The sequence below is a fragment of the Choloepus didactylus genome, chromosome 10 (assembly GCF_015220235.1).
Source record: "Choloepus didactylus isolate mChoDid1 chromosome 10, mChoDid1.pri, whole genome shotgun sequence".
NCBI classification, from domain to species: Eukaryota; Metazoa; Chordata; class Mammalia; order Pilosa; family Megalonychidae; genus Choloepus; species Choloepus didactylus.
This window is the reverse complement of record NC_051316.1, coordinates 52,605,484-52,629,742: the sequence shown is the minus strand read 5'-3', so window position 1 is coordinate 52,629,742 and position 24,259 is coordinate 52,605,484. Positions and strand designations below refer to the sequence as shown.

The 24,259-nt window shown below is 42.2% G+C and overlaps 2 protein-coding genes across 4 annotated transcripts in view; one reads left to right on the top strand and one right to left on the bottom strand.

The window, feature by feature from the left end:
* Positions 1 to 24,259, top strand: part of SPATA6L (spermatogenesis associated 6 like) — a 122,758-nt gene that overhangs the window by 77,842 nt on the left and 20,657 nt on the right. For all 3 annotated transcript variants that reach the window (XR_005219086.1, XR_005219088.1, XR_005219087.1), the window contains exons 15-16: positions 19,360 to 19,486; positions 23,076 to 23,286. The gene's annotated coding sequence lies outside the window, so the exon portion shown is untranslated. The remainder of the gene's footprint in view (positions 1 to 19,359; positions 19,487 to 23,075; positions 23,287 to 24,259) is intronic.
* The window catches only part of SLC1A1 (solute carrier family 1 member 1), an 84,253-nt gene continuing 70,269 nt past the window's right edge, over positions 10,276 to 24,259 (bottom strand). The window contains exons 8-12 of the mRNA XM_037850998.1: positions 23,172 to 23,279; positions 21,156 to 21,278; positions 20,571 to 20,765; positions 14,662 to 14,796; positions 10,276 to 12,515 (exon numbers count right to left, since the gene is read on the bottom strand). Of these exons, the coding sequence (XP_037706926.1) occupies positions 12,269 to 12,515; positions 14,662 to 14,796; positions 20,571 to 20,765; positions 21,156 to 21,278; positions 23,172 to 23,279 (808 nt within the window). The 3' untranslated portion in view covers positions 10,276 to 12,268. The remainder of the gene's footprint in view (positions 12,516 to 14,661; positions 14,797 to 20,570; positions 20,766 to 21,155; positions 21,279 to 23,171; positions 23,280 to 24,259) is intronic.

Genomic DNA, 24,259 nt, shown 5'->3' with positions numbered 1-24,259 from the left:
AATACAAGATTAGAGGAAGCTGAACAACAACTTAGCCTCCTTGAGGAGCACAGAACAGAAAATGAAAGAACAAAATAAAGAATGGGGAAAAAAGTTGAAAAACTTGAAATGGATCTCGGGGATATGATAGATAAAATAAAACGTCCAAATTTAAGACTCATTGGTGTCCCAGAAGGGGAAGAGAAGGGTAAAGGTCTAGAAAGAGTATTCAAAGAAATTGTTGGGGAAAACTTCCCAAACCTTCTCCACAATATAAATACACAAAGCATAAATGCCCAGCGAACTCCAAATAGAACAAATTCAAACAAACCCACTCCAAGACATATTCTGATCAGACTGTCAAATACTGAAGAGAAGGAGCAAGTTCTGAAAGCAGCAAGAGAAAAGCAATTCACCACATACAAAGGAAACAACATAAGACTAAGTAGTGACTACTCAGCGGCCACCATGGAGGCGAGAAGGCAGTGGCATGACATATTTAAAACTCAGAGAGAGAAAAATTTCCGACTAAGAATACTTTATCTAGCAAAACTCTCCTTCAAATTTGAGGGAGAGCTTAAATTTTTCACAGACAAACAAATGCTGAGAGAGTTTGCTAATAAAAGACCTGCCCTACTTCAGATACTAAAGCGAGCCCTACCGACAGAGAAACAAAGAAATGAGAGAGAGATATAGAGACTTTTAACAGACATATATAAAACATTACATCCCAGGTCACTGGGACACATGTTCTTCACTAGTGATCACGGATCTTTCTCCAGACTGGACTGTATGTGGGGACATAAAAACAAGCCTCAATAAAATAAAAAATAAAAAAAATGAATTTGTTCAAAGCACATTCTCTGACCACAGTGGAATACAAATAGAAGTCAATAACCATCAGAGACTTGGAGAATTCACAAATACCTGAAGGATAAAAATGAGGGGGAGATGAAAACATTCCCAGATAATCAAAAGCTGAGGGACTTCATCACCAGTAGATCAGTCCTAAGCAGGCCGAAAGGAAGGGACACTAAACGATTGACTGAAACCACATGAAGAAATAAAGATTTCCAGTAAAGATCACATGGTAAATATAAAGACCAATACTACTGTATTGTTGATTTATAACTCCACTATTTACTTCCTACAGGATCTAAAATACATAAACTGTAATGATAAATCAGTGGTTTTGGACTCAATGTAAAATAGGTAATTCTTGACAAGAACTACATAAAGGTGGGGGAATGGAGGAGTATAGGAACACAGCTTACGTGTCCTATTGAAGTTAAGTTGGTATCAAAGAAAAACAAGATTGTTATAGATTTAAGATGTTAAATATAAGCCCCATGGTAAACACAAAGAAAGTATCAGAGAATATGACCAAAGAGATGAAAAGTAGAGTAGGGGTTCCAAGAAGTGGGGGAAGGGGCAATGGGGAGTTAAGAAATGAGAGTAGGGTTTTTGTTTGGGGTGAAGGGAAACTTCTAGAAATGGATGGTCGGAAGGTGATAGCATTGCAACATTGTAAATGTGATTAATCCCACTAATGGAATGCTAGGGAGGGGTGGAATAGGAAGATTTAGGCTATATATATCTTTCCACAATGGAAAAAAAAAATAAGACAGTCTAAATAGATGACAATTAAATGCCAAGGATGATCCTGGATGGGATCTGAGGTTGGAGGAGAGGAGGCTCAAAGGGACACAGATGGGACACAAGAAAAAAAAAAAGGAAATACAGAATGTAAGCTTTATATCAATGTTGAATTTCTTGAACTTCTTAGCTGCGCTTAATGAGATTGCATAAAATAATGTTCTTGTCCATGGGAAAGGTATATGTGAATTATATTGTTAGTTCAAAGATATGTGCAGCTTGCTCTCATATGTTCAGAGGACAGAGCAATAGATGATGGGTGTTAGGGAGGGAGGGAGAGAGGGAGAGAGGGAGGGAAAGAAAGAGACTGGTGTGACAGGATCTTAAAGGTGATGGATCGGGGTATCGGGGGAGGGGGGTCGGGGTATGATGGAGTTCTGTGTATGGGGTTTGTACTGTTTTTACAACTGTTCCTGTAAGATTGAACTTATTTCAAAATAAAATTTATTATATGAAAAAAAAATGGTTGAAAGAACAAAGGGAAATATCCAGCAAGAGTTGGAAATGGGGATCTGAAGTTTGAGAGGACAGAAAATACCAAAGGCAGCTACAGATTTCATGGATAGATGTTTTTGGTAATCATTTGCATAGAAGTGGTAGTTGAAGCTGTAATAATGGATGAGTTTCTGGTGGAGAATTGTGAAGAGAGAACAGAAGGAGACAGTGCACATTCATTCATTCCACACATATTTGAGGGCTCCCTATGTGTTTGGCATAGCCTGAGCCTTGGAAGTTACAAAGGTGATAGAAGAGTGGTGGAAAAGGAGTGGAAGGAACCTGGTAATACTTCGGAGGTCAAGGAAAGAGAGCTTAGCGTGAAATATTGCCAAAAAATAAAAAGTGACAACTGAGAAAATGCCCTTGGATTTTGCAAGAAGGGTGTTGTTACCTTGGCGTTTCAGGAGAGAGTGGGGGCATAAAGCCAGACTGCAGGGGATCAAGGTGTTAGTGAATGGGGAGGAAACAGAGGCAAAGCATGGAGACCAATAAGCAGCCCAAAAACTGGGCAAGAAAAGGAAAAGAGAAATAGGGTTCCAAATCTTATTCCCATTCCTGGCTTTGGATCAAAAAGTATTTCTTGAAAGAATTTGGTTTTGAATGAAAGATTTAAAGGTGATACAAGGAAGGGATCTGATCATGTGATTGGTGTCAACCACAAAGGAGATGACATTGGGTGACAAGAGAGATAATTAATATAGAACACATTTTAAATAATTTCAGCTAGAATATGCATTGCCTTTTCTTTCTTTCCCTTTTTTCAAAAATCTTATTTTGAAAGTAAAAATTTTATTTTAGTTTCAAACTTGAAGCATAGTTAGAAATAATACAAACCCCATAGAGAGAACTCCAACATAGCCATATTCCCCCAGATACCCAGATCCATCAATTTTAACATTTTGCCACATTTGCTGTATCATTCTATCTAGCTGTCCATCAGTCTATCAGTACATCTATCTATCTGTCCGTTTGTCAGTCCATTTTCTGAACACTCGAGTGTAGGTTGTATATATCATGCTCCTTGAACACTGAACACTGAACACTGCCATGTACATTTCCTAAGAACAAGGATATTCTCTTATCCTTGATGATGGGAAAAATTATGAAGTTCAAGAAATTTAACATTGATATAAAGCTTATAGTTTATTTTTCAAGTTTTTCATGTGTCCCAATAATGTCCTTTTGGGCCTTTTCTCCTCCATCTCCCGGATCATGCATTGCATTTAGTTGTCATTGTCTCCTCAGTTGCTCATTCTTTTTTTTAATTGTGGAAACATATATATGATATAAACTTTCCCATTCAGCTACTCCCAGGCATAAAATTCATTGGGATTACTCATATTGTTTACACTGTTGTGGTACCCTCACCATCTTCCATTACTGAAACGTTCCCAATTCTCCAGACAGAAACCCTAAACCTGTTATGCATGAATTCTCCATTCCTCCTTCCTTGGGTTCCCAGCAACCTGTTCTCTAATTTCTGTCTCTATGGACTTGCATATTCTCCTATATTTTCTTTGTAGTTACCACGGACTTAAATTTAACATCCCAAATCTAGAACATTCTCATTTGCTTGGATATACCAACTTAATTACAACAGAATACCCAAATTCTGTACATACACTCCTTTATCCTCCCACATTTATGTAGGTCTATCACAAATTACATCTTTATATATTGAGAGACCAAAACCACTGATTTATCATTACATTTTATACATTTGACTTTTATATCCTGTAGGAAGTAAAAAGTGGGGTTACAAAACAAAAATACAATAACATGGCATTTATATTTACACTTGTCATTACCCTTAACAGAGATCCTTATTTCTTTATGTGGCTTTGATCTGTTGTCTAGTGTCCTTTTCTTTTCAACCTGCAGAACTCTAACATTTCCTGTTTGGCCAGTCTAGTGGTGATGAATTCCCTCAGCTTTTATTTATCTGGGAATGTCTTAATCCGTTTCTCATTTTTGAAAGATAGTTTTTCTAGCTCTAGAATTCTTGGGTGGCAATTTTTTGCTCTGAACACTTTAAATATGCCATCCACACTTTAAATATGCCATCCCACTGCTGCTTGCCTCCATGATTTCTGATAAGAAATCAGCACTTAACCTTATTGAGACTCTTTTCTACATTATATGTTTCTTTTGTAGTTTTCCAGATTCTCTCTCTGGCATTTGACAGTTTGATTATAATGTGTCACAGTGTGGGTCTCTTTGGGTTTATCCTGTTTGGAGTTCTCTGAGCATCTTGGATATGTATATTCTTGTCTTTTGTTAAATATGGAAAGTTTTCAGCCATTATTTATTTGAATGTTCTCTCTGCTCCTTTCTCTATTTCTTCTTTCTGGGATTCCCATAATGCATACATTGGTGCGCTTGATGGTGTCGCACAGGTTCCTCAGGCTTTGTTCTCTTTTCATTCTTTCTTCTTTCTGCTCCTCAGACTGGATTATTTCATTATTTTATCTTCAAGTTCACTGGTTCTTTTTTATGTCAGCTCCAATATGCTGTTGAATCCCTCTAGGGAATTTTAAATTTCTGTTACTGTGGTCAAATGTGTTTGGTTCCTTTTCATAATTTCCATTTCTCTGTTGATATTCCCTTTGTATTCATCTATAGCTTTCCTGATTTCCTTCATTTCTTTGTCCACATTTTCCTTTAGCTCTTTGAGCATATTTAAGACCATTTTTTAAGTCTTTGGTATGGTCCTTCTAATTGATGGTTTTCACTGCTTTAATCATCTCCTTTGCCTGGGCCATCAATTCCTGTTTCTTTCTGTTTTGTAATTGTTTGTTGAAACCTGGACATTTGAATATTTTAATGTGTTATCAGTGGTATTTAGACTCTGAGGTATGTGTTCCTTCATCTCACATCCAGCTAATGTTATGACAGAGCTTTCCTCAAATTCCAGGAGCTAACAAAAAAAGGAAAGAAAGAAAACACCTTTCCCAGTCTTTACTGATTGACCTGTGCAAGTGCTCTCCTTCAGAGATTATCCATACAGTGAGTTTCGAGAATAGCTTTAGGCCAAGGCATAAGGGTGCCCTGATCTTTTCTGCTCATGCTCCTGTCTTGGGCATGTGCCTGTGGCCCCAGGAATTTCCCCATTTACATGGGTACAAATATCCCCTTTTACATAGGAAACAGTTTCCTCACAGTCCTTTTATTGCATTATATATTCTACAGTGAGCAATCCCTTGCCCCAGGCAGCTACTTGACTGCTCTCTCATAGCATTCTGTAGGAGAGAGCATCGTGAACTGCCTTCTACATGCATTGCCAGTTCTGAAGTCCCTCAGGCCACCAACAAACAGACTGGGCCAGACATACCTGCTCATGATATGTGCACAAGGGTTACTCTGCTCCCTCTGCAGCTGTGACCAGGGATCTGCACTGGGAGCATGGGCCAGTGCTGAGCCTGTGAGGGGGTTTGAGGATAAGGGCCAGCCAGGGTGCCATGAGATCTTACCATTTTTAAGTAGCCTTTTTCTTGATTTCGTGCTTGTGCTGTCACTGTAGTCCTTTAACTGTTTTCTGGAGCTTTGAGAAAGATGTTTCTGCCAATTTTTGCTGGTTTGTCAAAAGTTTCTGAGGCAAACGGAGCCCTGAAGCATCTCACTCCACCATCTTGGTTGGGGCCAATCCCCTTTATTTTTAAGACATTTTGAAGCACATCTTAACGCTTAGAAACACAGACCTTGGAATCAGCTTTGAATTCCAGCTGGAACTTGGGCAAATTACTTAACCTCTCTAAGCTGCAGTTTGCTCATCTAGAAAACATCTAGAAAACAGTAGGTAGTTATATCTGCCTAATAGGGCTGTTGAGAGAAATAAATGAGATTTTGCATGTAAATTATTTAGAACAGTGCAGGCACAGAGTTAGCACTTGTTAAAGATGATTCTTATTTGTCATGAAAATTTTACACTCTCCCAGACTTGAGTTAGAAGTTATATTCTAGCACTCCAGGTCCTCGCTGTTTCTGCCTTTCACTGGAGCCCAATTGCTAGTTGTGTGGTCATGGGCAAAAGTTACTTAACCTTTTAAGTAAGTATAATAGTGCCTACTTCATGATGTTGTTAAGAGATTAAATGAGTTAAAATTTATAAAGTGCTAAGAACAGTGCTTGCTCTACTTAGTACTGGTATATACAAAGTTTGTCAAATAAATAAAAATGACTTTCCTCTGTGCTGTTGTTTCTGTTTTTCCCTCTGGAGTCACGACATCCCCTCCTTGCCTGCACTCATCCTGGTAAGGAGAAAAACTTCACTTGATGCCTGCAGCAGTAAGATGTTAGGCCAAGATTTTTTTAAAAGAAACTGGACATTTATTTGCATTAGAATGTCATCTTTATGAAAAGTAATTATGCCCAAGTATAGGGTAGGTGGCAGCTATCTACCTGGAATGAGATAGGAGCAAGCTTTTCCTTAGTGGCAGGAAAACGAACTAAATATCCTTGCAGCCTGTGTCTGTCTTGTTGTTTGCACATCTGATTTTCTCATCAGCTGCAGGTGGCTTGTTTCTCTAACTTCACTGCCTCCTCCTGAGTGAGCAAAGAGCCTTAGGTCCATATGTGATTAATGTGAAGTTGACACGTGCTGTCTATCTTAACCTCTCCGGCTAAATTAGGAAACGGAGGTTTAACTCTGAAGATCTGGGAATTAAAGCCAATTTGCTATGCTGGGAAGACAAAAGCGAGTGTTGGGGAAGGATCAGCCAGTGCCCCTGTGCTGCTAACTGGTATTGCTTTTATTCATAACGTAATTATGAATTTATACAGAAGCACTTTACTGAAACCTGTTGGACCCACCCAGTTTCCTTAAAGACCTGGATATTTCATCATCCTCACATTTCTGGAGAGCCTTTTTTTTTTTTGAGTCTTCAGCTCATATGTTCCTACTGGCCTCATTATTATTGCAAAACTAAACTGATCTTGGAAACACAACACAAGAACTCTTAAATGAAACTTACATTTGGATGCTTGGAGGATGATCGGTCATCTTTAAAACAAGCACACCTTCAGCACTTTGGTGAGCCTGAGCGATGATGGAGCTGTGCCTTTTCTCCTGTGACTTCACTCCCGGGACGGCTCAGTTCATTTCAGTAAGTCTTACCCTCACCTTGGAAAACACACCTTTCCACTGAGCCCAGACAAGATAGAGCAAATCCCGGCTAATGCCAGATCCCCAAACTCCTCCTTTCTTCCCCAGGCAGCCAGACCTTTTTAGACCGGGAAATGCCAGGTGATACAACCCCACTTTGCATTTCTTCAAATGCCCTGGAGTGAGGGGAGGGGAGTGGGACATCCTGGTAAGACTTGCTAATAGCTTTCCTGAGTGACAGAGGAACAACAGCTACCTGAGTCTAAAGTCTGTCAGGAAAAGGCAGCTCAGTCCTTTGGTTGACCCTGTACTTTAGTTTCAGGGTTCTTTGGCTCATCTTCTGATAAACAGTACTTTTTGCGGGCAAGCTTCTCCCTAGGTAATATCTTGGTTCTGCTCCATGAGGAAGAGCTTCCTGGCGAGGCTTTTTAGAAATCAGTAGGATGTTTCTAGAGGAGGACCCTGGGTTCCTCTCCCTCTTTCCACAACCACAATAACAAAAGGGATGTTGATATTTGTCTTGTCTTTGGGGACTTCCTAATAACTGTTCTGAAATCTGTTATTAAGTGGTAGACCAAATAGAGATGTGTAGATGAAACTAGTGTCTCAGTAACTGTGGAGAGACATTCTCCATATCATGCTTGGCTCTGGTTATTCATAATGAGGGAAGACATGGGGAACGAGTGCTGTGGTTAGATCTTACTGCTTGCTTAGGAGTTTCATGGGATTACTGAGTCTTAACCAATTAGAAATTCCCCCAACCATTTTCATCCATGATCAAATAACATCATACATTAAGGTATAGTGACCCAATTATTTAATGTATAATGTTCCCCAAGAAAATTTAACAAGGCCTCTGTCTTGTTTATATTATGTGGCTTTCACTTGAAAAAATGAAAGACTGATGGGGAGCGCTGGGGACAGAACAAAGTCTGCTTCCCATGGGTGGGGAGGGCAATTTTTGAGGATTCACGTGAGATACATAGGATAAGATCTGAAAAGTGAACTTCATGCCCTATTCTACTTATCAGGACAGATGCCTGCTGCAGTGAACCAGGAAGGGTGTTACCTGAGCATACATCTCGGCCACACTCAGGCAGCCGGAGCCCCTCAAGCTCCTGTCTGTAAAAGATCACGAACACTTGTCTTTCTTCAGTCCCCACATGGTACTTGAAAGGAGAAAACCTTTCAAGTCTTATATTATTCAGATTAAAATGTCCCATTTTCAGAAAGGGGTTTTCCCTTTATAGAATGGGATTTGCTTATTAGGTGTCACTAGGCTTTTTGCTCTAATAACCCAGCTAGCACTAAGTGGTGAGAGCTACATTCCTTAATCGTGGCAGTAACAAGGGTCCAAAATGAAGAACAATTGCAATTTCATCTCTGTGGATTACCCATGTAAATGGGGGTGGGGTGGGCTTTTCTGGGGGGTTGGGAGGCAGCAGCATTTATTAAACAGATATGTGATAGGGTCTCTGCTACATGCATCACATACATTTTCTCATTAATATCTGAAACTGTCTTGCAAAGCAAGAATTATCATCCCCATTTCACAGAAGAGGAAACCAAGGCTTGGGTTATTGGCAAGGGTCACAAAGTGGATAAGAGAGCAGAGCTATACGCCCACTCACTGTGCTCTGTGGTCCCTTGCTGGGCAATTAGAGACGTACAGAGGAAAAAATTCTGTCACATAAAATCTAGCATTCGGCCAACAGTCTTTCCCATCCCAGAAGGAAAGTTTCTTAAACACCTGTAAAAGCCAAACAGGGAGGCTGGCTCAGTGCCTGATTACATGCCAAACACATTTTCGCAGGGCTATGCTAAGAATGGGGCCGTGTCATTAACAAAGCGCTTGTATCCAGTGGGCTCCCAAAGACTTGCTGAAAAACAAATCATTTGCCAGAGCTGGTAACCCTATTCCTCTGTATGTGAGGATGCTTTGGAAAAACCAAAATAACATTGGGGCCCCCTGCTCAGGTGCAGCAACTCTTCCAAGCAAATCTAAGAAGTTGTGTTGGGCATTTTCTTTCACGTTGCAAATGAAGGAAATTGTTAGAAAATTCTACTCCAAATGCAGGCTTTCACAAATGGCACATTAGACAAGCCTTTTATGCTCAACTTCCTGGTGGCCAGAATAACATACTGTGGCCACCACATCCTGCCCAAGACTCCCCTTCCCCAGCTATACACATTCCAATCCTTAAAAGGATACTAAAACCCACTACTCACTTCTCCATTGGCTCAGTGCCATTCCTCCCCAATTCCCACCCCGACAGACCCCTGGGCCCAATCACCACTTGACCCATCAGCTAAATCCCTGTCCATCTTTACCAAGTCACCACCCCCAAAAGGAAAGCAGAAATACAGCTCTCCCTTTGTCTCCAGCGGACTGAAGCTTTACTTCAGACCCCTGCCATGCTGATGGCACTTTTCTTTCCGACCCCCACCCTGCTTGAATAAAATTTTCCTGCCTGAAAGTCGATTGCCCTGTATGACTGCGCCCCGAAATTTCTAACAGAAACTATTCTGTATTAGTTTGGCCAGGGAGTGACAAGCATTTTTATGAGGCAGTACTCTCCCCTCTCAGTGGGATTTTGCTGTCCATGCTGGGTGCACGGGGCCCAGCAGATCACTGCCATGTCTTCGGTATCACCTGTGCAGGGCTGGGCTGTGCCTTTACTCTGAGCGCTGGCACTCATCATCCATAGTGACATTTCAAAGGGCAGGATTGGTCCTTCAGTGAAACCAGGTCACTGTCATATTGGGATAAGATGCTCTCCTACTACAGTAATTTCCCACGTAAATTCTACCTTGCCTTTCTTTTCATAATAGCACTGTATTTCGGCCTTGTAGTCCCCACTGTTTAATAGGGTGAATCAGATTACCCTTGTTTGAGCCCTGGTTCTTCATCCTTGAGGTATACACAGTATTCAAAAGGATAAATGTGTATACAATCAGAACCTACTCACTATGACTCCACCTTCCCACACCCATTCAAGTAAGATAAAAGGACAGATAAGATGAAGAAAGGGGCAGGGAAGAAAGAATGAAGGAAATGTTTATTGAGTCTGAAATGGAACATTGCTCTCTTTTATGAGTTAACAGCACAGTGTGTTAAGAGGCTGGTTACAAACAGACTTTGAAATAAGGATGACCTACAGTTCATGAATAACTCAAATGACACTATCCAGAGCAACTTGCTAAGGGGATAGAACCATTCAGCCCAAGATAAATTACTGATTCAACTTCATTTATATTTATATTTATTTCCTATAAACAATACTATTAGTTGCACTTTAAAATTCACATGGAATCACTGGTCAGTATTTAGGATATTTACATTCCAATCACCATCATTCTCTAGATTTAAGGTACAGGTGGTTAAGACTGAGCATTCATTTATTTACTTTTCTAATGTCTTTGGCACAGAAGTTCTGTTGTTGGGCATTTTCTTTCATGTTGCAAATGAAGGAAACTTAGAAAATTCCACTCCAAATGCAGGCTTTCGCAAACGGCACATTAGACAAGCCTTTTATGCTCAGCTTCCTGGTTTCTTAAATATAAAAGCACAGGTTTAAATTGGCTGTTCAGTACTGGAGAATCACAATTATTCTACTCTTGGTGTAAGTATAAGTTTATGTTAAGCATTATTTACAGGATGGAAGCCAAAGCACCGACTTTAATAAACTGTCTTCATAAATTAGCAGGAGAATGACAAGCAGTGGATTTTAATGAGCAGAGCCAAGATTACCAGTTAGAACAACCCTCCCTGGAGGAGTAGACAAGTGGTTCCCTTGAACCACAAGTATCTCATGTCTCGGGATTTACTCTGTAAGAATCCAGGGTGGGGACATCTCTTTTCTGATCAACCCATGGAATCTAAATCAAACTAGAACTTAGCTGGCAGTTTGCCATGGTTAATTGGGCCCTAATGGGTACAAAAGCACAAGGACAGTCAAGGATGGCAGCTCTGAGTGTGTACAACTGACCTTGGAAGAATGAAGCCTTCCAGTTGGGCAAAAGCACATCCAAACTTAGGTGAGTGACAGCTTTGTATATAATATTATAGAGTTCTGATAGGGAGTCCCTTTCAGCAGCTAGAATCTGGAAATTTTACATGAATGGCTATGCCAACTCAGAGTATCACAATACATCTCTGCTTTCAGCCTGATCCACATATGTGAAATGATCAAAACAATGTGACTTCTCACTCTGGTGCTCCTGAAAAAGGAGTTCTGATAGTTATTATTCAAGTACAATCAGGGCTCTTTATTTCACATTGACAGTTCAATTCTGATCTGTCTGGAAAATTATATGTAAAAAATAAATACACACACACACACACACACACCTCACTCTATACTGAACACTGGGTTGAGAGTTACCAGCATCCCAATACAGTACATGGAAAAAAGAACCCTTCTCCCTTTCCACCAAAGCCCCTGCCTATCTTGAAACTGTTATTGCAGAACTGTGCCTGTCTGTTTTCTTTCAAAGCAGTTTCTTTGAAATTGGCTAGAGATGAGTTCAAAATGGACAATTTGGCACATTAGCTAGGGGGTTGTTTAGATGCATTATAATCTATAAAAATGTGAGAAGTTAAAGGAAATCTATGCCAATAGAAAGTCTGAAGTAAAAATCTGTAACCAATTAAAGTATATATATATTTAAAACCCCAAACACTGGTTTGTGTATGAGAAAGCAATTTCTCTTCCACATCTATTACCTAATTCCAACAGCTGTTACTTCATATACTTCCAAACTTTCTCTCATAGAATTTTTAAAAAACCAAAACAGAAAATACAACTTTCCTTTTCATCGATTTCCTTTCATCCTACCCCACCCCCCAGGCCCCAAAATCCAAAGAACAAAAACTGTGAATCCAAATATAGAAAATAATCTGAATGTCTATATATCAAATCAAATGTATAGTTGGTCATTAGTGTTTTTTTCCCTTAATTAATGTTTTAATTGGCTGAGATAACTCTCATGGAGACGTGCTTCATCATCCCCAGTCCTCTGAAGGTGGGGGCTCTAGAACTGTGAGGTCTCGGTAAACGAGATGGTGTCAGACTTATCTATGGCAAAGCCTCCGTTGATGTAGGACTTCTTGTTCTTTGAGTGTTCATTATCCAGTACTGTGGATTCTAATGCAAAAGGGTTTACGATGTTCTCTTCAGATGAAACAGCCGTCTGCTCCAGCTCCTTCCTGGATAGCTTCTCCACAATGCCAGTACCAAATGCATCTCCGAGGACATTCACCATGGTCCTGAACCGGTCCCTGGGGAAGAGAGAGGATGAGTCAGACTGTAGGCCCACCTTTAATTTTCATTTGTCATGAGACAGGAAGTGTTCAATTAAGAATTAAGCAAATGCAGAAAGTGTTACGATGAACCTGAGCCTCCTCAAAGGCCTGGGACAGAAGATGGTTTATAAAGGTTCAGAATAAACAAACGGGGCTCACCAGGTCTGTGCTCCCAATAAACAACCATGACTTCCCTAGACCCAGCTGTAACCTCCCTAACTTCCCTCCTGTCTCCCTAAAGGAATGTGAACAGAGTCTTCACAGATATTTCTGGAGGGGCTGAAGGAAGGCTGGAATTCAGTAAAGCTTTCATTCCTAACCTCTGTCTTGTGGGCATTTCAGATTTTATGGGAACAACATTGAGGGCTCTTCTGGTTAAGGTGAGGAACTTGGATATCTTGTGGGTGTTGTATGTGCAAGTGGGGAGGTGCGTATCTGAGTGTTCCTGTGTGTGTGTGTGTATGCATGTGGTATACTTGTTCCTTTATCAAACCAGGCCCATGGTCTTTTTAAGAGCAAGCCAATGGGGACACAGCAGAGAATGGGGTCAGAGAACCCAGGTCAACTGTCTGAGCCTGTCGGTTACGGGGAGGAAGACGTGTAGAGAAGGACTACTGCAGAGAGGAGGCCATTTTGATACTGGAGCTTTGTTGGTAGGAGATGTGTACATGGATATTCTTGTGAAAACTACACCTGTAGGTCAGAAGAGGCCAACAATGCTTACACATGTCCATTCTGGATGCCCTTCCGTTATGTAGAACAAGGCCATTGGATTAGACTGGACCCTGATATGAGCCAGGCTAATGTTTTTTATCCCATGACCTCAGACTGGACCTTTGACTCTGTGGGTATCTTGAAACTGAAACTCACTGGTTCCAGGAAGAACCAGAGAAGGAGAGAGGTGCACATCCACCATCCCCACTAGAAAGAAACATCAAAGCACTTGCCTCAGTGGCAGGGTAATTCTGCAAAAAGGGTGCCACCTCAGCTGGACCTTGCAGAGCCAGTCATTTGCTGAGGGGTGCCCCACACAGCAGAGCTTTGAAGCCAGGTGCAGGGGCTTCTGAGATATGACTCTGTATTTTCAAACCCACATGGAATATTTCTGCTTTCCTTGGCTCCATCTCAGATGCCATCTTGCAAACTACATAGCACTGTACTCCCCACTAAGCCTGAGCTGGTTCTGATCTTCCCAGGTCTTATATGGAGCTACATTTACCTCTGGTGGCCAGATACAGATGCTGGAAGACCAGTGCACAAAAATGAGCATCAAGGGTAAAGCCAGGAGCCAGGCTAGTTCTAACTCCAGCCCCTTGGGAGTCCCAGAAGACATGTTCTCTCCATATGTCCTGCTGTATTCCTTGGCTGCTTTTGTGTGTAGAAGAGAGGAAAGGAGAAGGGTCGAGGAACTGAGGTTGATTGAGATTGAAATTAATTGGCTAGGGAATGCAAGGTCCCACGCATTCTAGTTGTAACAATAAAACTTGCCATTTGTTGAGCATGTACTTCCTGCCAGACACTGCTCTAGACACTCCACTCATGTTAGCTCATTCAGTCCTTACAGTGACCCAATGAGGTAGACAGAATTGTTCCCATTTCACAGATAAAACATCTGGGCCTTAAGGGATTAGGGAACTTCAAGGTCAAATAGTAAGATATCCAATGGGAATTTAAACCCAAGCTAGTCTTACCCCTAAGTGTTTGCTTGTGCCATTATCCTTGACAGTTCTGAAGATCCTTGGAAGTTGAGATGATCTGAACCTAAACCAGGGCTGGGCTGGACTGGACAAGAGAAGCCTATGGGGTTTGGAATGTCTGGGGCCTTGCCCAGGTTCTTCACTTTATTATTCTATCTTGTCCCACACCTAACTACTCCTAACCTTGAGCAAGTCCAGGTATAATGAGTTAACAGAGATTCCTGGCTTTTAAAAATCACTGTTTGAAGTTATGAGGAGTTAATTTTTAAGCACATTATCAGATGGTTTGGTCAAAGGGAAATTAAAGCAGCAACAGATGGCTCATTAGGCAATCTACGGAGAGAATGACGAGAGACAGCAGATTCCGCATGGCCAGGAAGTCTGCCTCCCCACCCGGCTGGAGCAGCACATCCATTCCAACTCACAGGAACCAGTCCACGGCAACGATCAGGGTGACGTCCTCAGCGGGCAGGCCCACGGCACTCAGCACGATCACCATGGTCACCAGGCCAGCCTGGGGCACGCCAGCAGCTCCTATGCTGGCGGCTGTGGCTGTGACACTGCAGCCAAAACACACCAGCAGGAAAGGAGTTAGGCACCATTTCCCCCTCCAAACCGTTAGTCCCAACAACTCTCACTGCTGTATCCTCCCCCAGCTGGCCAGTCAAAAATTATCTGCTAAGCAGCAGCTCTGCCCCATTTTAGAATGAGAGCTGAGAGGGATTGAGAGTATAATGCCCTCTCTTTCCAGGAGGAGATAGGGCAAATCACTGCTTGGGTGGCACACAATGAACTAAAGGCAGCGGCAAGAGTTTACCAACCGGAGTGTTTAGGGAAGGCTTTATCCACCCATCCATGAATCCCTCCATCCTAAATAAGTGCCAGGTACCTAGCTACCTGCTCTCTTCCTTCTTCCATCTACTCACCTACCCAGTCATATGTGCCAAGAATTGAAGTTGCTTTGAATGATGGGTGAAGGGATGGTGGTAGGAGTGGATAGGAAGAGCACTGCAAGTGAGGGCAAAGGAATGAGGCAAGAATTAAGCAGGTTTTATGCAGTTTCGTGACATCACAAGATTCTTGGCCTTTCTGGGAGCTGCCCTTTAGGGCACTGAATTGAGAAATAGCTATGACTCCTGCCCAAGGCACAAGCATTTATTCCTGACTGCTCCCTTCTGTCAGTGGATGCATTTTGTGCAAAAGGAAGAGAGATCTGGAATCCAGGAGAGGCAGCTAAATGAAATTTTAACTATGCCTTTAAGAAGATCCCTCCTGGGCAGTAAGACATGGTACTTTCTTCTTCCATTCACAATGTGCAGCTTTTCATCAGCAATGTCTTCCTTAGGTCACTCGAAAGGAAACAAAGGCTTACCATACTCTGAAAAGCCCTTCAACTAAGGGGCTTGAAGAGGCACCCAGCATACTTTCTGGAGTTGGGTCCTCACCTGAACTGCTGTTAGGATGTCACTGGCTGAAAGGTGAAGATGCAGAGACTGCCAATTTAATCTAGAAGAATCCGTCATTCCATCCACAAATCCAAATTCTTCTGGGCTCAGAAAGCCTCTGACTTCTTACAAAACTGATTCGACTGCCTATTCATCTGCCTAATGATGGGTGGCAGAGGGTGTCTGAGGTGCAGTTAAGTGCAGCCCAGAGTTCTTTGAAAAGTTGTGTTCCTTCAGTGGCTGTGACCTCCTAAATTATAGTAGGTTATTTCTCTAAAAGTTTTGGGCCTGACCTAAATACTCTTTGGAAAACTCAAGTTTATTTCAATGCTAGTTGACAAAATTTACACTGAAAATACTGGTGGGTTTTCTTTGTCAGAAGTGATCTGTGCCATGCTCCTTTAATGCCTCTGAGAAGCCTCAACCTGCCATGGCTAACCACATCTCTGGAAGACCAGGACTGAAAAGCAAATCCATTTAGTGAAGGAAAACTAGATCTATCCTTGGGTCTTGACCTTGTTTGCTAAACTCAGCCATTTGACTGGCTTTGGTCTGAAACTTGGTACTATGAACATTCGGATAGGAGGTACTATAAACATTCGGATAGGAAAAACAATCATCGGGAGAAAGTTCTTTCCTAGCAATGAGGCCTGGTTTTAGGACAGGCCATTTAACTCACTCTCCACATAGGTTGGAGGCTGGGTTGTGAAACAGTGAGACTCTAAAACCATTTTACCAACAGTGTCTCTTGAGTTCTGCTATTTTACTAACAGTGTCTCCTCAAGCAAGTTACTTCTCTGAGTTTCAATTCCTTGCCTTTAAGATGGGGATAACAATGCTTACTTTGCATTGTTGCTTACCACCACTCTGAAGATTAAATGAGGTAAGGCATCCAGTGTAGCATCTGAATATAGCAGATGCTTAAAAACCAATGCCACCTTAGAAGGCCAAGTAAAGACCTGCATCACCTGGTAATCCAATTTCTAGGCATAAACCCAAAAGATTTGAAAGCAGGGACTCGAACAGACATTTGCACACCGCTGTGCATAGCACCATTATCCACAATTGTCAAAAGATGGAAGCAACTCAGTATCCATCAACCAATGACGGGATAAATAAAATGTGATATATACACATAATGGAGTACTATTCAGACGTAAAAAGGAATGAAGCTCTGATACGTGCAACATGGATGAACCATGAAGACATCATGCTGAGTGAAATAAGCCAGATACAAAAAGGCAAATATTGTATGACCTAACTTATATGAAATAATTAGAACAAATTCAGAGTTGGAATCTAGAATATAGGTTACTAGGGGACCGGGTAGGGGTAGAGAATGGGGAGTTAATGCTTAAATTGTACAGAGCATGTATTTAGGTTGGTTGTAAAATTTGGGTGATGGTGGTGATGGTAGCACAACACTGTGAATAATTAACAGCAGTGAATTACATATTTGAATGTAGTTAAAAAGGGGAAATTTTAGGTTTTATATATATTATTAGAATGAAAATTCAAACAAAATCTCAGGACTGTACAACAGAAACAGTGAACCCTATTGTAAGCGATGGACTATAGTTAATAGTAAAAGTATAAAAAGGCTGTTTCATGAATTGTAACAAATGTACCAACCTAATGCAAGGTGTTAATAATAGGGTGGTACATGGGAACTCTGAATTTCATGCATGATTTTTCTGTAAACCTACAATTTCTTTAATAAAAAAACCAATGCCATTTCTGCTGCTATTTCTGCTGCTGCTACTTTTTTTTTTTAAGTTCTTTCTGGGTCCTGAATCCCATAATTATCTTTCATTATAGAAAAATTTATCCCATTTTCAATCAGTTCTAACTTATGATAAGTGAGTATTATAAAACCTCACAAGGGTTTGTTTTGGGTAGAGGATAAACAAAGATCTGTGTTTCTTTGATGTTCGATCCAGAGACCACAGAACAAGATACACATTGGGTCTAGAAATCTCTTTAATCATTAGCTGCATGAGACATAACTGTGGAAATAGTTTTGTGGACATAACCGGAAAGTTAAAACTAAAACTTTTATTATTTTATTCTCTTCCAGGTAGAGAGAGAAAGGATGCTTTTTTTTAAGAGTCAGTGATTTCTCTGGGTTTCACAGGTGGTGTCATGGACTCTGGGCCAATAGTTATCAGCAAGCCTGGTTTAAGAATACACCAGAGAGAAGGGAGAGATGTTTTTGCGTGAACTGACTAATTAGCCTCTAGACCCAAAGTTTATTGCTGTAACAGTCAGTGTAAAACACTGGTTAGAAAGACCTAAGAAACCGATTAAGGCAGAGGGAGGGAATTCATCATAAAGTGGCAAATACCCAGAAGAATTGGCACCTCATACAACGCTCCTTAGAAATCAGGTCAGTGCAGGCTGGATTCCACAGGCCAAGGTGAGAAAGGTAGAAAAATGGACTTGGAAATGTAAAAGAAACAACTGCTGGAACTGAAGTGCTGGCTGTGGAGCAGAAACTTTCTCAGGCATAATTCATGTTTTTCAATTTTAAAACAAAATGCTCTCTCTGCTGTTCTCCCTACAGGACTTGACTCAAGCTCTTTTGGCACCAGCTTTATAGCAACTAAGACTTTACAGATTGTACAGCATCTGTATCGTTTCCCAGCTGATGTGCTAAACAATCTATTTTGCACTTGTCTTCAGCCAATTTCAAGCAAACTGTGATAAAAAAAATCTGATTTAGGGTTGGGGGGATTTAAAAATGTACTGTTTAAGAACGTTGTTCATTTACTCAACAAACTCTTCATTTATGTCTAAATTTTTATGCTTATGCCACATTCTGTCACGAGAGTGAATTGACTCTGAAAGGTTAGGATTCAATCTGGAGTTCAAGGGACCCAGTTTAGTCTTAAACTTTCATTCTAAACTGAAATAAAGTCTCCAGGTTAACTCTAATCCCAGCCTATCGCTTTAAAGCAGCGCTGTCTGATAGAAGTTTCTGCAGTGATGGAAATGTTCTATTTCTGTGCTGTCCAATTTGGTAGCTACTAGCTACATGTGGCTACTGAGCCCTTGAAATACGGCTAGCATGGACTACATAATGTGTGGGAACCCTGTTTAAAAATTATTAACCTCAAGACAGTAACAGTAGTAAGTTAAACTGAGCACAGGGTCTAAGTGTGCCACTGCAGAGGTTGCACAGCCATGAAGCTGGCTCTTCTGGTCATGGGTGTGACTGAGGGAATGAATTTTTATTTTAATTTATTTAATAGCCAAATGTGGCTGGTGGCTACCACACTGGACAGTGCTGGTCTAGAGAAACATCTCTGGCAAAACTCACCGATGATATTTTCACCACCTACTTGAGCAGGCAACTTTCAGTTCTCATTTTAAAAGGATTCTTTGCAGTAACTGACTCCCTAGACCAGAAAATCTCTCCTCTCTTGGTTTCCATGACACCATACTTTCCTGGCTCTCCTCCAGCCTCTTTATTCCTTCTCACTCTCCTTGGGCTTCCCCTTCTCAGCCTGCCCAGGGCTCAGTCCTTAGTCCTCTTCTCTACAAAGTCTCCCTACTTAGGGTCATCCATTCCCATTGTTTACAGAGTGCTCACTATGTACTGGGCACTTGTCTAAGCATTTCACATATTTAATACTTACTGCTTGCAGATGATGTGGCTATTGTTATCCTGTTTTACAGGTGAGAAAAAGGAAGCTTAGCGAATTCAAGTAGCATGGCCAAGGTCACATTGCTAATAAGTGGTATAGCTGAGATTCCAGCACAGACAAGTGACTCCTGACCCACATGCTTTATGACCACCATTGAGGTAATGACCGTCATATCTGTATCCCCAGTCCAGACCTACTTCTCTCACTGCCAGCTATGTATTTCCACCAGATGTCTTAAAGACAATTCATATTCAATGTATCAATCAATGGGAACTCTATCTCCCCACCCAGACCTGCTTGCTGCTTGTCTTACACTAGTCCCTGTTCTGGTAAGCTTTATCCACCAGTCCAGATACCTGGGGGTCATCCTAGCCTTCCATTTCCCCCCACCCCTCCTGTATTTAACTGATGCCTCTTGAGTTCATCACCTCTCCTCCATCCCCCCATCAGTGCCCTGACTTGGACTACTGCAACAGTCTCCTATCTGGTCTTCTAGCTTGTGGTCCCAGATGCCACCCAGTCCATCTACCATATTGCCAGTTACTTTTCTAAAATGCAAATCTGTCCATAATATTCTGTTGTTTAAGATGCTTCCATGAGCCCCTCATACAAAGCCTTTCATGATATGACCCTGCCTGCCTTCATGTTCTCCACAATGACTTTTTAAGCCATCCATACCAGATGATCTGTACTCTGTAATTTAGGCTGAAGGTACATCAAACTGCCCAAAATGCTACTCTACTATCCAAAATGCTCTTTACTTCTTTCTTCTCCTGCTGAATTCTGCTCTAAGCCTCAGCTACAATTCCCCCTCCTCTGGGAAACCTTCCCTTCCTTTCTCTCCTTGGTGCCCTCTGAGGTCCCCTTTCAAACTCTGTTGTAATCCTTATCACAGAGCTGAGTATTCATTTAGATATCTATATCCCCCATGTACCAGGAACCCCTTGAAAGCAGGGACTTGCCCTGATTCAACCTTGAGTCCTATGTCTGTGCCCAGCATTTACTGGGTCCACTGACCTGAGAACAGAATGATGCCTTTGGTTGACCACACCCTAAAGCAGAAATCTGGAGTACCTCAATTCCATTACTTGTAATGTAGTTGTATTTAATCTTGGAGAGAGACTTTGCAGGCCAAATAAAGCAACCCACCACCAGACCATTCTTGGTTTCCCTTTGCTGACCATTTTTACTTGGGGCAGTCTCAGTAACAGTGATGAAAATGAGCTTGAAGCTGTGCCCCACCTGATGGTGATTATCTGCCCAATGCCCAAGTCCAGGTCATTCAACTGTGCAATAAACACAGCTGCCACTGCTTCATAAAGTGCAGTTCCATCCATGTTGATTGTAGCACCAACAGGTAGCACAAATCGAGTGATTCTCTTGTCTATGTGATTCTTTTCTTCAGCACAACGGAAGGTGACAGGCAGTGTTGCTGAACTGTGTGATAAAAAAGAGAAAGGAACTTACGGTCTAGGAAAACTGGTCCTCAGTCCCCGCCTGAGGAGACACCTCTCTTCCAAAAACTAAAGCAAGAGCCCAGAGCATGCCGGGCACCGTTGGTGGGTCCAGGCTCAGAAGGTGCCGGGCTTGCCGCTGCTCCCAGTTACACCACAGCCCCTTCCTAGGCTGCAAAGCCATGCTCACAGGCAGGACCTATTCAGTAGGGTGTGGGAATATGTTCAAGGACAGAGGGGCAGAGAATATGGAAGTCATTTCTAGAATTAAAGGCAGCTACAAAAACCACAAGCTGGAGGCATTGCTTCATCTAGTGAGGTCAGTGTTAATGAAGGCTGTCCCAAGGCTTCTTCCAGAAACCCGTCTATTTACCTGGAAGAGATCATGAGGGCTGTCAGGAGAGCCTGGGCCATTCCCAAGGCGAATTGGAAAGGGTTCTTTCGTACGACTATGAAATATATCAGTGGGAGAATGACAATGGAGTGGATTGCAAGCCTGTAAAGGAGAGCAAAACAGTGTCATAGGTAATGCCACCTCCTCGTCCTTAATCCTTTCTTCAAATGGCTTTTTTATCCATGGTACCACTCTACCTTTCTAATTACCCAGTGAGAAGTAGGGCAGGGCTATGTTCCCATTCTGTGTAGGAGGATGCAGAAGCACAGCCAATGAAGTATCTTTGCAAAGTCAGTAGCTGAATCTGTTTCCGAGCTCACTGGACACGGTAACATCAAACTGCCAAGCCCCCATATGTGCAGCTCCTGCGATCCAAAATGCTCTTTCTTCTGTTGAATTCTTACTCTTCCTCTAAGACTCAGCTAAGACTTCCTCTAAGACTCCTCCTCTGGGAAGCCCTCCCTCACATTCCCTCCTTGGTGCCTCCTCATAGCCCTTGTCACAGCACTCATTCTCCCCCATCCTCTGGACACTGCCTGCTGTCTTGCTGGATGACACCTGCTATCTAAGAGGGAAGTCCCTCTCTTCCACAGTCATACTTGAGGGCTGACCCTCTTTTCTTGATTATTCCTGCCTTCTAAAACTGTTTCTTGTTTTGCATAGAAATATACATGTTACACAAAATAGGGGGCTTAAGAAATGAGACTGATTTGGCAGAAAACTTGTATGTGTAAGTGGCAACTTAAGAGTTTACAGTCAGTTGTACAAGGCTGACAATACGACATTCTCATTCAAGTTGCAGATCCTGGAGGTCTGAGAAAGGGTCTTCTAGATAGAGAGTTTGTGCCTAAGAACTATGAGGAACTAACTTAGTTTTCTGTTAGAAACCTAGCTAGGGCAAGAGAATAGAAACCAGCAGAACTCCCTTTTGATATGGCTCAGCATATAGTATGTCCTCAGCCAAATCACTGCCCAGACACAGCTTCTGGCACTGCTTGTTTCAGCAGCTCTGGAACAGCGCTGGCTTGTAATGAGGTAGGTGGTTTTTAACTCCTTCCCCACAGAGGCCCAGTAACTTGGTTCTGGCCCTTGAACTCTGGGAACCCAGACTGCTTCTGTGTTGGCTGGCAAGGCTGTGGTTTTTGGCAAACACAGATTAAAAACCAAATGCTGTAATAATGGACCCTCCCAAATGCAATCAAGTTCCAATAGGTGGCATGATTGCTCAAGTTAGGTGTTTGGCGGTGCTGACCTGTGGGAGACAAATCGATGCTATTTACTCATTCCCTCAGTGAATATTTCTTAGCATATGTGATGTATCCTGCCCGTGGTTACGTGTCATGGGGCACCCTTCATAAACTCTCCCACCAGATCTCCCGTCAATGACTAGGTTGTAACAAACATGCGAATGACCTGTCCTCTGCTGCATTCCTGCTTTATGGCTCTCAAGAAGCCCCACACAATTCCCACTGGCCTGAAGATTTCCCAGCACCCTCTCTGACACCCTGATGATGCAGGGCACGGCAGTAGTTACCCTCCCCACAGCAATTTGGGCCAACTAGCCATCCTGCTCTTCCTTGCTTGAGTCTGATTTCACTTAGGTCCTGCCTAATTTCTTTCAGGCTCAGGGTACGTGGGCTATTCTTAGTTGATGGGCCAGTTTACATCCTTGAGGAAGTAAAGACCAGAAGAGAGCCGAAAGGGGCTCCAAATGGGTTTTGCTCTTGTTTTAAAAATTGATTTTAACACAACCACTAAAGGCGGTGACAAAGCCTGGTCCAGGCTGTTCTGCCAAGTGTTGGCAATTAGTACAGTGTGCTTCACGTACAGTGCAGCTGTTAAAGGGCAGCCCCCTTCCCCCGCTCTCTTATCTCTGAACCTTGTCTTTCCTGCACACAGGAGAAAAGCCAATTTTCACTAACTGAAACCCAACCGCTCAGCAGCAATCCATTGGATCAAATGAGATTTCTGTTTCTTCCCTTGTGTGTGACATACCCAGTCAGGACTGTGGCCATGTAGAGGCCCAGCTTGCGGAATATTTCCCAGTCTTCAACTTCTATGATCTTCCCAGCAATCAGGAACAGAATACCAAGTGGCATATAGCTAGAAAGTAAGTACAACAAAGACACACTTTTGTTATCAGGTGTTTCCTCAGCCTGGGATCACTGGGGAAGAAACAAGGCAGCACATGCATGGGCTTGGCACGTGAGCTCAGCGGGGAGGAGCACAGGGTGCACAATGAAACTAAACTCTGTTTCAAGCTGTGGGTGGCCCATGCAGGCTCCGTCTTTTCAAGTACCTGTGTGGACATGATATTCTATCCATCCGTGCTACCATAATGGGGCAAATGTGGCAAGAATGTGTGGTCAAACTGATGCACATCCCATACCCTGTTCCCAGTACACACATGTCCTGCTGAAGGGTGCATCTCAGATGCCTCTTTAGCTTGACCCTCTCCTCCCAATATGCTCCTACTAGCCACAGCCATCTTGTTTCCCAAGTAGCAGCATCAGCAGCAGAGGTAATAGTATTTGTATTGAAAGTGGTTGAAATAGTGCTATTGGTGAAGCTCTTCTTACAGGCACTACATTGAGTAAAATATTTTACATGCATCATTTCACTGAGTGTACTTCTCCCAACCCTGGGAATAGGTTTTATGATCCTTTTATCCAGAGGACAAAACTGAGGTTCAGAGGGATTAAGTGACTTACTTGACCGAAATAACCAGTTGGTTTCCTGAACCCTTTATGTCACTGTCAATGTCTACACATTGGACATTGTGAACACATTGGACGATGCTGAAAGGATTAAATATGAGGTAAGTGAGGACTCAGGTCTCCCAGGAAAGGTGGATTTTTGGCATCTTCAAGAACAGGGCAATCCTCAGGTACCCGCCACTCATATGTTCACCTGACAGCAGCTTTTGTTCGGATATGTTAGTGCCATGTGGTACCAATTGTAAATATTTTGAAAATCACTTCTATATGGGACCTAATAAGGAAAACACTTTGTGTTGTGCAAGGAACTCCTTCAAACTATTTCTTTAAAAGTTACTTCTTACATGAGTACCTCTTGGGTGCAAG